Source organism: Neomonachus schauinslandi, chromosome 5, assembly GCF_002201575.2.
Source record: "Neomonachus schauinslandi chromosome 5, ASM220157v2, whole genome shotgun sequence".
Classification (NCBI taxonomy): domain Eukaryota; kingdom Metazoa; phylum Chordata; class Mammalia; order Carnivora; family Phocidae; genus Neomonachus; species Neomonachus schauinslandi.
Genome location: NC_058407.1, coordinates 151,364,563 through 151,380,961, shown reverse-complemented (window position 1 = coordinate 151,380,961; position 16,399 = coordinate 151,364,563). Strand labels below are relative to the sequence as shown.

Below are 16,399 nucleotides of genomic sequence, written 5' to 3'. Positions count from 1 at the left end.
CCGGCGTCGCGGGCCGCCCTCGCCCTCGACGTCGCCTCCTCTTCCTCCGCCTCCCCCTTGCGGCGCCACCCCCCCCTCCTCGTCCTGCGCTGCGGGCTCAGGCGGAACCCGGAACGGCCGTCCGCCTCCCCCGCCCTCTGCCGCCTCCTCCATCTCCTCCTCCTCCTCTTCGGCTTCCTCCTAAGCCCCGGGCGGGAGCGGAGTGTCGGCGGCGGTCGGTTCGGGCGGCGACTCGCGCTTCTTTGGGCGGCGGCGCTTGGCCATGTCGTGTCGGGGAAGGTAATGAGCCGCAGAGCCCCGGGGTCTCGGCTGAGCAGCGGCGGCGGCGGCGGCACCAAGTACCCGCGGAGCTGGAATGACTGGCAACCCAGGTGGGTGAGCCGGCACCCAGTCCGCCGCCCCGACCCCCGGGCCCCGCCTCGGGCGGGCCGAGGCCTAGGGCCATCCGGCTGGGAGGCGCGGCCTAGGCCCTCCACTCCCCCCCCCGGGAACCGAGCGCGGCTTCCTGGGTCCCCTCCCGCCCCGGCTGGGGGAGGAAGGCCGTGGGAGGCGAGGCCTAAATGTCTCCCCTCTCTGCATTTCAGTTTCGGGGCTGGAGCTGAGACCCAGGGCGCCCGGCAAAGGCACTGGCCTAGGAGTTGGGTCAAGAAGGGTGAAGAAAGGGGCCTGGTGGTGGTGGGGGACTTTCTGGTTACCACCCACCAAGTTGGAATTTGAGTTGGGGGATCCTGGGAGTCCAGGACCCTCTCTGTTACCCATTTACTTTTTGGTCCCTCATCCTCTAAGACCCCACGTAAAAGAGCTCCTTAACTATGATCCCTTCTGTGAGCCCTCCCCCCCACGTGTTAATATTTCAAGAAACAAAACCCCCAACACTCCAGGGGTTTAATCTGACTTTGGGCAGGGCAGTTGTGGGGCATGAAATGAGGTTGTGACTGTTGATGAGGCCGACCACTCTCGTCCTGGGAAATGAAGTTTTCCCCAAGTGCAGGGGCAGTTCCTCTGGTGGAGAGCAATTCATACTTGGTGTTTTGAGCAGACCCTGAGAGGAGTAGAGAATTTCCTCTTGCATGGAGGGCATTTGGTCTCAGACCTCTTTGGAGCCTCCTTGGAATTGAATATATTTGGAGCATCAACTTTTTTTATATACACTTTTTGTTTGTATATCATTAATCATGGGGCACACTTGTGTCTAATTTAGGACTGAGTGTCTAGAAAAACTTCCTAAATGTATATAATGTTTTAGGGTTAGTTGATTCGTGGAGTTTTCGTACTTTGAAGCACACTTGAATTATGATGGACCTGTAACTGGTCAAGTAAGTGTTAAGACAGTTTGTTGGGATGACTTTGGCTTCCTGATGGTTACATGTAACTTCAGCAGTGCTGGAAATAATTTGTTAAGATGTTAGAATGTAACATTTTAAGACTTGATAGAAAAATCTTTTGGGTGAATGGGTGGTAACAAATCTTAGTCTGTTTAATGTGCCTTCCCAAATCTTATGTCTGTTGAGAACATTTGTATATAACTAGGTGACTTTAAAAGTTAATGCTTGACTCTAGAATTGAGAAGTTAAGTAGTTTAAAAAAAAATTGTTTGAAAAGCATAGCTTTACTTGTCCTTTACCACTTAGGGTTTGTGAATGCTTTAAGTACAATCAGTTGACTAGTTTAAGTAATTGTTATCTGTAATTGATATTCTTAGTTGTTTTATATTTTCATTGAAATGTGTGAAATAGGTTTTTTTTCTATCATCTAATGAAATTAGATGATTAATGAGCTTGAATTTGACAGCTCTTTGACGGTGGATTTTCCATTATTTTGCAGTATTGTGGTCAGCGTATATGAAAAAATTTAGTATCCCTTTACAAGACTGAAGTGCTCCTCACAAATAATCCTAGAGCTTTTGGAAAAGAATGAATTGTAGCTTGTAATTCTAAATAAATGGAGTAGTGAAGTTGCAGCCACCTGCTGGGGTCACTTGACTTCATTTGACAGATAAGAAACGGAATGGCTTATATATTTATAGAATATATGGATTATTAATATTATCCATGTTTTCTTCTTTCAGGTGTTCTATTTCTTGGCTGTGTGTGGTGTGTTTGTTGGGGAGAGGATGTATGCTTTCTTTGAAGCTATTCTCTGTAACAAAGTCTCAGAACTTATTGCCTAGGTAGAGGGATACTGTGAGATATAGTTCGTTACATGGAGTTTAACGTAACAGTTAGGATGTTGGAAATATCTGACTTTTTTGTAGAAGAGGGAATGGAGAAGTAAGGACAGTATCCCATAGCAGAACTTGATTTATTTGTGGGGTTGCCATAGTTGTTTTGTTAAACAGCCAGTAAAGAACCTTGTTTGCCAAGTTATAATTTTCATAAGTTAAATTTGAGGTTGTTATTCTGTCCGCTCTTCAGAAAGGTGACAGACTCCAGTTAACTGACAGAATAGAGGTTTGGTTTAAATGGATATTTATTTATTTTTCTAAACATCTTCAAATGCAGGCAGATTGCTTATGGTGCATGTGAATCATTTTGGTTTTTAGAAAAATTATTTGCCTTTCTGTACCATTACTTCTCTGATTTTATTTTTATTATTTTCTTAGGTTTAGACTTTTGAACAAGTGGGGTATAAAAAAACAATTCTTTTCGGTTTCTCTTAGTGTTAATTTGTCAGTTTGGAAACCGACTGTTGAGCCAGTCATGGCCACACGTGATCTTCACACATATTGACAGGAAGTGTTCCAGGTGGCTGAATAGACTAGTGTCAAATGGCAAAAGAGCAAGCCCATCCTTGATAGAAGCCTACCTTTAGCAGAAAGCATTTATAAAGCACTGGTTGATAGTCTTCCTTTTCATTCACTATACTCTCAATTAAGATTTAAGAATGATTAGGCAAAATGAATGGTTTTATCATTGCCACTAGCCAAAGTATGTCCTTTTCTTGACTTTGTTTTGGAATATAATCTTCTAGTTGTACCAATCAAGATAGAGATTGGAATGACTTTTTGAAAGTAAATATATAATTATTATATGTTTTAATATTCCAAAATGACATGACTAATTTGACATTGGAGTCAAATATAGATTAGTTCGGAAGCATTCAGGTCAACAGAAAACAAGATTTTACTTCTACACTTGGGAGTCTTAGAACTTTAACAGATTTATATTGGATGTTTTACAGTGCCCAAACTTAAAACCTTTCTACAGTTCTATAATGATAAAACTGTATATTAAAAATAGCTTCCATTTTTGGTAGAATGTAGACAGATTAAAGTTATCAAAAGTACAAGTACCTTTATTCTCTGTTGTCACAGACCAAAAAACAGGAAGAGTGTTGTGAAGGTAGAAAAGCCAGAAACTAGTATGTCTGGCATTGTGAGAAACTGGATTTTTGAAATCAGAGTTGTCTCTTCAGCCTTTTATGAATCTGTATACTATTTGATGTCCACAGATACATAATACAGTGAAATACATTAAAGAAAAATGAAGTGGAGTTACATATTTTATAACCATAAATAGAGCTTTAGTAGAATTTAATGGTTACCAGTTCTGTACCACAGATTTTTAAGTACACTATGGGGGTTTATCAGATAACTGTGTATGGGTGTTTAATTTGTGGGGAAAGTTTGTGTTTTCCATTATAAAATAAAACATATGCTTCATGAAACATTTGGCAATTACATCCTTAAATTGAACCTTTTTTCCCCTTCTGTTTTGGTTCCTTTTTAAGTTGGGACCATAACTGGACGGTATTTTAATAACAGGAGATTATGTAACATTCTAATGCAATGAAAACATTTGGCTTTAGGAAATATTGATCCTTGAGGGATTTTTATGACTAATAGAGCCACTATGTTTAAGGAGGTTATAGGTTAATATGGGAGAAAGGACTTGGGAAAGGTGAAGTATTATATGGATATTAATTGTGATATAATTTTTGATATTTTTATATGTAATTAATAGAGTTTAAAACCTGGAGAGCCAGAGGATGAAAAACTGTGCAGTTGAGAAGGGAGCAGCAGGATCATGAAATTGATCTATTTTGACAGTAAATTTGGGGGGTTCTCAACCCCCCCCCCCAAAGTAAGTAAGGAAGTGGCAAATGCAAGTTGTCCTTGGTAAAAAATTTCCAGTTTGATTAGAAGGATGGGGTAGTTTTGAGGAGTGGTACAGATAAGAGATAGAGGTCCAAAGCTATATTGGAGCTGTATTGTAGGCCTTGAATCATAGCTTAAAGAGACTGCTAAATACCTGAATATTCTGTTTGTAATTCATGATTTAAATTCAGACAAAAGTATTCAGCCCAGTATGTGGGAATTTCCATAAGCAAAAGCCCCTCATGAGTTATCTGGTGTTGATTGAGGATGGTCTGCTCACAATTCAGTTTAGGTTAGGACTCTTAAATGGAATGATCATACACAGAAAGTATAGTGTGGTCCATGGTGTCTTTTTTTTTTTAAAGGTTTTATTTATTTATTTATTTATTTATTTGACAAAGAGAGACACAGTGAGAGAGGCAACAAAAGCAGGGGGAGTGAGAGAGGGAGAAACAGGCTTCCCGCGGAGCAGGGAGCCCGATGCGGGGCTCGATCCCAGGACCCTGGGATCATGACCTGAGCCGAAGGCAGATGCTTAACGACTGAGCCACCCAGGCGCCCCCCATGGTGTCTTTTGTGAACAATGAATTCTCACAACTTTTTTTTTTGTCCCCTATATTCCTTATGCTGTACCTTTTATTCCTCTTACTCCAGAACTGGAAGCGTGTATCTCTCACTCCACTTCACCCATTTTCCCATTCCCCCACCCTGCTCCCCTCTGGCAGCCATCAGTTTGTTCTCTGTATTTATGGGTGTGTTTTTGCTTTTTGTTTGTTGGTTTATTTGAATTCTCACTACTTTTAAATTTAAGATTTTCTGCCTTCACTGCCTTGCATATAGTAGATATCTGCTTACTTGCCTTTCTTACTTTTTCTAATCACCTAAAATAAATCCCTGGGGTTCTTTTCAGTGCACCTCCCTTTATGGGTTCACACAAGCAGTTGTTTGGTGTCTCTTCATGTTGTTACTATTTTGGTTACCTGTCTTTGGCTATCTTAAAGTTTTCTCAGCTCATTTTTTTGGGGGACTACAGAATAAAACATATCACCTTTGGTATGAGGCCTAACAGTAGAGATTGCAGGTATTTTGTGGTTTAGTTTCTATATGAAATATTCAAGTTTATTACACTTTAATTTTTAAAAATGTGGAGTGTAACCTATTAAGTTCCTATTTTGACATTTGTGTTTTTATAGTGTTAGTTTTTCTCCATTTGTATTAGTTGATTGTGTATTTCCTCTCCTGAATTCTTTTTTGTACTCCACTGTTACTTTTTTTTAGATGATATTGACATATGTATAGATCTTAAGTGAATTTTGACAAGTGTATGACCCCACTCAAGATACAGATACATAATTGATTTTCAGTTGGATTACACTCCCTTTCCACCCCTGCTCCCCAACCCCCCAACTGTGTACAGGTAGATCTTGCCTTAAAATTTACTGTAGAAAGGAAATCTTAGAATATTCTTATGATTTATTACCAACTTATAGTTTCTGTGGATTGATAATCTTGTTGTCTTCAACATATTTCTTTTTTTTTTTTTTTTTTTGCTATAAACATACTTTCTTGGGATATCTAAAGATCATTTGAAAACAGTTTGAGATGGTGGCTTGCTCCTTAACTTCTTCAGACCTTTTAGTCCTGGGATACACAAGATCGCCTCTTCTTGGCTAAGTTTATTCCTGTCAGCTGCAGGTTCATGTACCTTTCTTTACCCTCTGGATACCTACTGCTGCTTATTTGTTTTCCAGGCTCTGCCCAGTTTAAACCTTGTACTTACCTTAAAATTCCTACCCTGCTACTTCTGCCCTCTGTGATCCCTCTTCTCTTGCAGCAGTTCTACAGTGAAAGCTAACTTGTGCTTATCACTTAAGTGATTGATCTCTTAAGTCCCTGAGGGCTGAGTCTGTCCTTTTCTCCCCTGCTTCTGTGTCTTACTTGCCCTAAAGCACTCCCGAAGTTCATTTCTGCCTTAGGGCCTTTGCATGCACTGTTCTTGCTTTGTAGCTACTGTCTGGATTGCTCTTCTCAGAGTACAATGACCTGGATGCCCTCATGCTGTCTCAGCGTAAATGTCACCCCTCACTGAGAAGAGGTGTCCTTCTCTAACATTTCATCCTGGGTTTTCTTCATTGCACATAACACTGTATGAAATTTTCCTGTGTGTCATCCCCAATAAAACACGACTTTCACATGTGCATGCATCTTAATGGTTTTACCTCTGCATCCCTTCTTACCTGCTAGTGCATCAGTTACTAGGGATGCCTGGCTGGCTCAGTTGGTAGAGCATGTGACTCTTGATCTTGGGGTCATGAGCTTACTTAAAAAATAGTATACACTCGATATTTGAGGGTCCTTCCTCAAGTAAATACATGAAAATGGAATTCTGCAAATTTGTATTTAGAGTTAACTCTAGTTTATAACACTGTTACTGTGGGAGGCATTTTGAGGGGAGCTGTTCCTTGTAGAGCAGGTTAGCCTGAGGCAGCAATTTAAATAAGCTGATTGAACAGGTTTAAAGAGACATTGTTCTAGTGTCGCCAGATCTTTTACAGAAGAAAAAATACTTTCATTTAAGATTCATAGGTTTTATCCATATTGAAAAAAATACCTTGCTCACATATTTAAAGGTCTTTTACACATTGACATCTTACCCCATATCTATTGTACATATATGTACATTATTTAAACAATCTAATCACTAAAAAGTTAAGCACTGGGTTGTCCCTTCTGGCATTCCACTAGAATGCCTGAGTCCTTGTTGTATGCCTGCTGATGGGGAATGAATGAAAAATAAAAATTTTCCAGAACCAGGGGCACCTGGCTGGCTCGGTCAGTAGAGAGCATGCGACTCTTGATTTCGGGGTCCTGAGTTGCAATCAACTTCCATGTTGGGAGTAGAGCTTACAGAAAAAAGTAAAAAAAAAAATTTTCCAGAATCAACAGATTTCTCAACATGGTGAATTACTTTTTTCATATTAATCTTCATACCTTTTCAAAAAAGGGAATTGTATTTTTTTTTTTAAGATTTTTTATTTATTTATTTGACAGGGAACAGAAGCAGGGTGAGTGGAAGAGGGAGAAGCAGGCTTCCTGAGGAGCGGGGAGCCCAATGCAGGGCTTGATCCCAGGACCCTGGGATCATGACCTGAGCCGAAGGCAGACCCTTAACGACAGCTACGCAGGCGCCCCAAGGGAATTGTATTCTTGTTGGAAATTATTTTTTTATTTGGAGCTTAATGTTGCTATTCATATTAACATAGTATGTCTAGGATCTCATGTTTGTTTTTTTTTTTTATAATTTTTTTTTTTTTAAGATTTTATTTATTTATTCATGAGAGACAGAGAGAGAGAGAGAGGCAGAGGGAGAAGCAGGCTCCCAAGGAGCAGGGAGCCCGATGCGGGACTCGATCCCAGGACGCTGGGATCATGACCTGAGCCGAAGGCAGACGCTTAACCATCTGAGCCACCCAGGCGCCCCCTCATGTTTATTTTAAAAACTTTTATTTATTAATATTTTATTTTTGAGAGAGAGAGAAAAAGGGGCAGAGGGAGAGGGAGAGGGAGGATCTTAAGCAGGCTCCACACCCAATGCAGAGCCCCGTGTGGGGCTCAGTCTCACAACCCTGAGATCATGACCTGAGCTGAAATCGAGTCAGATGTTTAACTGACTGAGCCACCCAAGCGCCCCTATTTAAAAACCTTTTAAAGGCTTCCCATATTTGTTTATTTATTTAAAGATTTATGTATTAGAGAGCGGGCTGGGGGAGGAGCAGAGGGAGAGAGTATCCTGAAGCAGGCTCCCCTCTGAGTGCGGAGCCCAATGCAGACCGGATCCCAGGACCCTGAGATCATGACCTAAGCCAAAAGCTCAACCGACTGAGCCACCCAGGTGCCCCTAAAGGCTTTTTTGTGTTTATTTTAAAAATCTTTTTTTTAGAGAGGTTTCTGGTCAGAATAAATTTTGTTTTGTTTTGTTTTTTGGTATGGAACTTCCTAAGTTATGTTATTTTTTTTTTTTAAGATTTTATTTATTTATTTGACAGAGAGCAAGAGAGGGAACACAAGCAGGGGGAGCGGGAGAGGGAGAAGCAGGCCTCCTGCTGACCAGGGAGCCTGATGCGGGGCTTGATCCCAAGGACCCTGGGATCATGACCTGAGCCGAAGGCAGACGCTTAACGACTGAGCCACCCAGGCGCCCCTTTTTTAAAGATTTTATTTATTTATTTGAGAGAGAGAGAGCACAAGAGGGGGAGCGGGAGAGGGAGAAGCAGACTCCCTGCCTAACAGGGAGCCGGATGCGGGACTTGATCCCGGGACTCCAGGATCATGACCCGAGCCGAAGGCAGTCACTCAACCAACTGAGCCACTCAGGCGCCGTATTTCTTTGTTTATAAGAAGAGACACTACTTCTCCTTTTCTTTCTTTTTAGCATCTTTTTTAATTTTTATTTTATTTTTTTAAGGTTTTATTTATTTATTTGAGTGAAAGAGAGAGAGAGAATGAGACAGGGGGATTGGCAGGCAGAGGGAGGAGCAGACTCCCAGCGGAGCAGGGAGCCCGAAGTGGGGCTCGATCCCAGGACCTCTGGGATCATGACCTGAGCTGAAGGCAGACGCTTCACCGACTGAGCTGCCCACGTGCCCCAGCATCTTTTTTTAAAAAAGATTTTATTTATTTAGAAAGCATGGGCAGGCAGGAGGGAGGGGCAAAGGGAGAGGGAGAGAGAGAATTTCAAGTGGACTCAGCACTGAGTGCGGAGCCCAATTCAGGACTTGATCTCACGACCCTGATCAAGAGTCCAGTGCTTAACTGACTGAGCCACTCAGGTGCCTCTCTTTTAAGCATCTCAAAAGAACCTCAGCAGTGCTCTTAGAGTTCACAAAAAAATTACTAATGGCTCTACAATGGTCTAAGATAATTTATATTCATGTGTGTTTGCATATTTTTAAAAATCCAAAATACTTAATACCTTTTCTATTGAATGGGAAGAAGGTTCCACTAATAAATATGGCTTGGATTATATACTGACAAGATACTCATTTTTCCTCCATATATGACAGCATTGGCAACATTGTCTTTTTTACCGAAGCTCTTTTGAATTTAATTTTTTCCCTTTTATTTAAATTTGTTCCTTGAAAATTTGTTTTTCTATATTATCTTTAGCATTTTAATCTTCTGATTTTATTTTTTGTTATTTTTAATTAAGTTGGCCCCTTTTTGTTATTTTTAAGTAGGCCTCATGTGCAACATGGGGCTTGAACTCATGACCCTGAGATCGAGAGCTTAATACTCTACTCACTGAGCCAGCCAGGTGCCCCAATCTGATTTTATTTATTTATTTATTTATTTATTTATTTATTTATTTATTTATTTATTTATTTATAAAAGATTTTGTTTATTTGAGAAGAGAGAGCACAAGCAGGGAGAGAGGAAGAAGCAGTCTCCCTACTGAGCAGGGAGCCCATTGCCCGGCTGGATCCCAGGACCTCGAGATCACAACCTGAGCCAAAGGCAGACGCCCCCTCCCATCTGATTTTAAAAGATGGATGTGTTTGTGTGTGTGTGTGTGTGTTTAAAATTTTAACTTTCATCTTGGAATATTTAGTTCTTTGAAACAACCCATGAACAACTCTTGGTGTTCTTCTTTTGAGGGTCTCCCTGTTTTATGTTCCTGATAATAATGAATCCTGGAATTCTTGTCTCAAGTGCAACACTTTATTCCCAGACTCTTTGTTTTGATTCTAACACTGGACATTCAGATTCATTGCCCTAATGCCAGATTTTATGTTGGCTTCCTGAGATTTGCCAGATTCAGACAGAAAAACCTATTAATTGTGGGAAAGGTGTCAAATTTCTATAGAATGGGACTGATTATGTTAGATTTTTTTTTTTTTTTAAAGATTTTATTTATTTGACAGAGACACAGCGAGAGAGGGAACACAAGCGGGGGGAGTGGGAGAGGGAGAAGCAGGCTTCCCGCCGAGCAGAGAGCCCGATGTGGGGCTCGATCCCAGGACCCTGGGACCATGACCTGAGCCGAAGGCAGACGCTTAACGACTGAGCCACCCAGGTGCCCCTATGTTAGATTCTGATAAAAAAAATATCCCAGTGCTCACCAGTATCACATAGTATAGTGCAGTTGAATTTTTCTTGCCTGTCTTTATATTCTTCAAGTAAATGTGAAGAAAAATAAAAGTGTAGCAGGTTCCCCAACAGCAGGACTATGAAACTTGAGATTCAGTGTTTATTCTTTAGTCGGGTTTAAAGGAATCTACCTTGGGTCATCTGACTAGCTCAGTTTTAGAGCATGTGACTCTTGACCTCAGGGTTGAGTTTAAGCCACATGCTGAGAGTAGAGTTTACTTAAAAAAAAAAAAAAAAGAAATCCACCTTAAGACAGTATTGTTTTTGAAGGACTTGAGTTAGAATTCTGACCATGAAAAAATGATTAATTCTGTCATAATTTGAAATATTGATAGCATTTTATTTTTTTATTGATAGCATTTTAATGTGTGATATCTTGTTCCTTTTTTTGAAAATACTGAAATAAAGGGACACCTGGGTGGCTCAGTTGGTTCAGCATCCAACTCTTACTTTGGCTCAGGTCATGATCTCAGAGCTGTGAAATCGAGCCCCAAGTCATGCTCTGTGCTTAGCAGGAAGTCTGCTTGGGATTCTCTCTGTCTCCATCTGCCTCTCACCCTGCCCGTGTTTTCACTCTCTCTCTCTCAAATAAATAAAATCGTAAAAAAATACTGAAATTAAAATTGAAGTTATGTTTAATAAAGGTTGTATGTGTGGAGAGTAACCAAATGGCGGACTGTAAAACAAAGTTTTGTAAAAGAAGCCTTTATTTAAGTGGCCTATCTTGTATAGTTACTGGAATGCTAGTATTCCCTATATTTTTACTGTTATTAGGATATAAAAATTACACCAGTAGTGCTGTTCTTCCCACACTTAGTTCATATAAAAATCCATTTGCTGTCGTAGTATAATTGCATTGGAGAAGTTAGAAATAGAACCGGTGTGTTTTATGTTCCTCTTTCAGGTGTATTTATTTTTAAGAGTATGTGCATTTTTATTTAGTATTGATCCTTCACATATATTTATCTTAGGAGAGGCTGGTGTCATGAAAATAACAGTGGAGTAAAAATGGGAAGACAAAGGTCCTTTGTATTGGCACTACCCAGTTGTTCCTCTCAGGAGGTAATTCTTGCCTTCCCTAAGATGTAGGGTTATGGGGGTTCAGGTTTGGAAGATGACTTTCAAAATTATTTAAGTGCTACACAAATGCTGTTTAGATGTTGCCATGTCTGAATCAAATTTGGAATTTCAAAGATCCTCCCTCTTTTATCTCTTCCTCAAAAAGTTTTGGAATTTATTACATGCATCCGCACACTCACACTCTAGTTCACATTTCTTTTTTTTTTTAACTTACTGTATACTTTTTTAAAGATTTTATTGGGGCACCCGGGTGGCTCAGTCAGTTAAGCATCTGCCTTCTGCTCAGGTCATGATCCCAGGGTCCTGGGATTGAGTCCTGTATCAGGCTCCTTGCTCATTGGGGAGCCTGCTTCTTCCTCTGCTGCTGCTCCTCCTGCTTGTGCACTCGCTCTCTCTGACAAGTAAATAAATAAAAAAAAAATATATTTTTAAAGATTTTATTTATTTGACAGAGAGAGACACAGCGAGAGAGGGAACACAAGCAGGGGGAGTGGGAGAGGGAGAAGCAGGCTTCCCGCGGAGCAGGGAGCCTGATGTGGGGCTCGATCCCAGGACTCTGGGATCATGACCTGAGCCAAAGGCAGACGCTTAACTGACTGGGCCACCCAGGCACCCCAATAAATAAAATCTTTAAAGAAGAAAATAAAATTTTATTTTATTTATTTATTTACATTCAATTAATTAACATACAGTTATTACTAGTTTCAAAGGTAGAGTTAAGTGATTCATCAGTTCATTTTTTTTCTTCTAGTACTCATGTGTGTGCACACGTGTGTGTAGTAATTCTAAAGATTTCATAAAGAGTATGAATAATTCAGTGTATATGAATTGAAGCACATATAATTGTTAAATTTCTATTAGGTGTGGCGTATGTCGTTTTAAATATTATTTATATGAAATATTGTGATAAATGATATTTATTTAAAAAATGTGTGGATATGCAATTAATTGCTCTCCAGTATAATAGTGGTTCTCTTTCTCCATTTTTTAGTGTGCTTACCATTATGTAAGCCTGCTTCAAGTTGGCTAATGAGGAATTTGACTGTAAATCTGCATCATTCTATATTTTTTCTCTTTATCTTACTGTTCACACTTAAAGAACTTGATGCCACTTGAAATTATGAGCCAGAAAAAAAAGAATCTAATCTTTGTGACTACTTGCATACATTGGAGGGCAGGTGCCAGTGGAATAAATAGAGAAGGTGTGGATTAAAAGGTAGTTTGTACCTTGGTTAACTTTTATTATACAGTTGGAATTTAAAGACCTAATTCTTTAAGAATTCCAGTTGAATGCCGCATTGCTCCCCCTCTTCTCCACCATCTGGTATTAATGTTTTAAAGGGAGTGGGAGTGGGCGCCTAGGTGGCTTAGTTGGTTAAGCGTCTGCCTTCGGCTTAGGTCATGTTCTCAGGGTCCTGGGATTGAGCCCCACATCCGGGTCCCTGTTCAGTGGGGAGTCTGCTTCTCCCTCTCCCCTTTCCCCCTTCGTGCTCTCTCTCTCAAATAAATAAATAAAATCTTAAAAAAAAGAATCAGGGTTCTTTAAATAAAAAAGGGAGTAGGGAGGATAGATCATGAAATCATAGAAAGGATATACTCTGCCACTGTAATAGTTTGAAGTACTTAAAAAAAACCACATATATCTTCTGAACAAAGATAGGAATTAATGAAATTTTATGTCGTTTTTATGAGAATATATACAGTATTAAGCTATCATGAGATTTTGGTACTATTTTAAATTATGTCACTGTAAATTTACTCAATCAGTAAATGCTGTCTCCTAAGAAACTTTGTATCTAGAAACATTGATTTTTCTCTTTTGTTGTAAAAGGGAATTACGAAGATTTCTATTTTTAAACCACTTGTTTAGTATAAAATCTGACAATAAAAAAAAGATGCCTTTTGTATAGACCTTGTGGGTTTAAAGTGGCTGAAGCGATGATTTTGTACTGTTTCATAGCTTTCTTAAACTTAAGGCTTAATACTTTTTTTTATTTTGTCTTTTTTTTTTTTTAAAGTAATCTCTACACCCATTGTGGGGCTCGAACCCACACCCTGAGATCAAGAGTTGCACGCTCCACCAACGGAGCCAGCCAGGTGCCCCAAGGCTAAATAGTTTTAAATACCTCAATATATTTCTTGCTGTGGCTGAGCACAGTGTTTCCCAGCACTTGATTGCCACTTGCTAGTATGTTTCAGTAACTACCAAAACTGTCTTCCTTTAATGAATTTTCTAATAGAAGAATAGTGTGGGGCGCCTGGGTGGCTCAGTTGGTTAAGCGACTGCCTTCGGCTCAGGTCATGATCCTGGAGTCCCTGGATCGAGTCCCGCATCGGGCTCCCTGCTTGGCAGGGAGTCTGCTTCTCCCTCTGACCCTCCCCCCTCTCATGTACTCGCTCGCTCTCATTCTCTCTCTCTCAAATAAATAAATAAAATCTTAAAAAAAAAAAAAGAATAGTGTGATTATTTTGAAAAGTATCTTCCTTTCCCAGCTAATTGATATAGGAGGCCATATCTTTTGAGATTTATTTATGAGACCTTTCTATTTATTTAAATAGTAGGAAGTAGTTATTTCAAGATTACCCCTAAAACAGAGGTCCCAGTGTTTAAGTAGGAGAGTTTACCTTATGTATTTACCTCTGATTACAGGTAGTATGTTTCTTTACCATCGTACATCAGGAGACCTACGGAGCTAGGTCTTATAGGTGTTATAGGGGATGTTGAAAGGAATCAGAGTCCATTTAAAAGTCCACCTGTTGTGGGCGCCTGGGTGGCTCAGTTGGTTAAGCGACTGCCTTCAGCTCAGGTCATGATCCTGGAGTCCCGGGATCGAGCCCCGCATCGGGCTCCCTGCTCGGCAGGGAGTCTGCGTCTCCCTCTCCCACTCCCCGTTTGTGTTCCCTCTCTTGCTGTGTCTTTCTCTGTCAAATAAATAAATAAAATCTTAAAAAAAAAAAAAAAAGTCCACCTGTTGTCTCAGTATAGAACCAAGGTTTTTTTAGATTCTTCTCTAAGGTATATTTATTTATTAAGAGGGTTGGGGCAGGGGTAATGTGTATAATTTGAGAATGCCCTGAAGATATTTGTTAGTTTCTTCCTCTTTTTAAGAATTACTAGTGTGGAGGGGCGCGTAGGTGGCTCAGTTGGTTAGGTGTCTGCCTTCTGTTCAGGTCATGATCCCGGGGTCCTGGGATCGAGCTCCGCATCGGGCTCTTTGCTCAGTGGGGAGCCTGCTTCTCCCTCTTCCTCTTTCTGCCGCTCCCGTTGCTTGTGCACGTGTGCTCTCTCTGTCAAATGAGTAAGTAAAATCTTAAAAAAAAAAAAAGAATTACTAGTGTGGAATATGAAATTCGGTAAGTGTTTTTTCCATAATTGCCATCATATTTAAGATACGTTACATATCAAGGGCTGCATGATAGAATATTGCTCTATTGATACCCTAAAACCTTGACTATGCCCAAGATTTGTAGGGTGTATCGTACCATGTGGCAGTAGTGCCTAACTTGATACTGGTTTTCTTTAAAAGTATGCATGTCTAAATTGCATAATACTTGGTTTTTCTTAACGTGTTACAAGTGATTTTTGGTAACCACATCATTTTTCTTTTTTTTTTTTTAAAGATTTTATTTATTTATTTGAGAGAGAGAGAATGAGAGACAGCATGAGAGGGAGGGGGTCAGAGGGAGAAGCAGACTCCCCGCTGAGCAGGGAGCCCGATGCGGGACTCGATCCCCGGACTCCAGGATCATGACCTGAGCCGAAGGCAGTCGCTTAACCAACTGAGCCACCCAGGCGCCCAACCACATCATTTTTCTTGACCAGTGTCACCGAAAAAAAAAAGTTGTAATGTTTAACTTTTACACAGTACCTTTATTTTATTTTAATTTTTTAAAAGATTTTATTTATTTATTTGACAGAGAGAGACACAGCAAGACAGGGAACACAAGCAGGGGGAGCGGGAGAGGGAGAAGCAGGCTCCCCACTGAGCAGGAGCCCGATGCGGGGCTCGATCCCAGGATCCCGGGATCATGACCTGAGCTGAAGGCAGACGCTTAATGACTGAGCCACCCAGGCGCCCCCATACCTTTATTTTTGAAAGAGACTACAGTGCCTTTTAGGGTTATTTTTAAAGGGAAGATTTAAAATATGTAATTGTTGGAGAATCTCACAAGCATATCAGTCCCTTGGGGGTACGTTTGAGTCTATTAGAGGAACTTTATCTGAATAACTCTACAGTCAGTATTTGCCTATTTTCAGGACTTTTTAAAGGTGGTTGCACACATTTTTTTTTTTTAATTTTATTTATTTATTTGACAGAGAGCACAAGCAGGGGGAGAGGCAGGAAGAGGGACAGGGAGAGGGAGAAGCAGACTCCCCGCCGAGCAAGGAGCTCGATGTGGGACTCGATCCCAGGACCCCAGGATCATGACCTGAGCTGAAGGCAGATGCTTAACAGACTGAGCCACCCAGGCGCTCCAGTTGCACACATTTTTATACTGATAAAACCCTCTGCCTTTTCCTTGCTTATAGAATCCCAGTCTGGTTTCAAGACTCTTCCTTTTGGGATTTCTGTAGTATTTAACTGTTAGTGATTCTTCTCTAATCTTCTCTGTTTTAACAGGCTATGTTTGGCATTTAACTGGAGAACCTCAGGGGGTGTGGGTGAAGGGGTGGACAGGTTTCTTTGTAGACTTCCAGTCTTTTTGTCCTTCCTCTGCTAGGGAGGTCATGGAGTAAGAGATTTCCTTTCAATCTTGGCAATTTCCCAGGCTGAATGGGATGTTTCTAAAGTACTTCCAGGACTTGCTGACAAAAGAAGAAGATAAGCGATACAAATGGGAGCTGAAGCAGGGTTTCTTTTTAAGGCAGTCAGCTAGCTTGGGTTAAAAATAAAGGCCAGGAGAAAGTGAGTCAAATTAACATGGTGCCTTAGATTCACGAACCTTTAGGTGAACTTTTATTTAGCATAAACAAAATTATTTCTTTCTTTTTTTTTTTAAATTGCAGTCCATTCGGTTTATTTATTTATTTTTTTTAAAGATTTTATTTATTTATTTGAGAGAGAGAATGAGAGA

General features: G+C 40.4%; 1 protein-coding gene across 1 annotated transcript in view; it reads left to right on the top strand.

Annotated features, from left to right (window-relative positions):
- The first annotated feature begins 282 nt into the window (after positions 1-282).
- The window catches only part of SMG1 (SMG1 nonsense mediated mRNA decay associated PI3K related kinase), a 104,359-nt gene continuing 88,242 nt past the window's right edge, over positions 283-16,399 (top strand). Inside the window, exon 1 of the mRNA XM_021698052.1 lies at positions 283-371. Coding sequence (XP_021553727.1) covers positions 283-371 — 89 coding nt within the window. The remainder of the gene's footprint in view (positions 372-16,399) is intronic.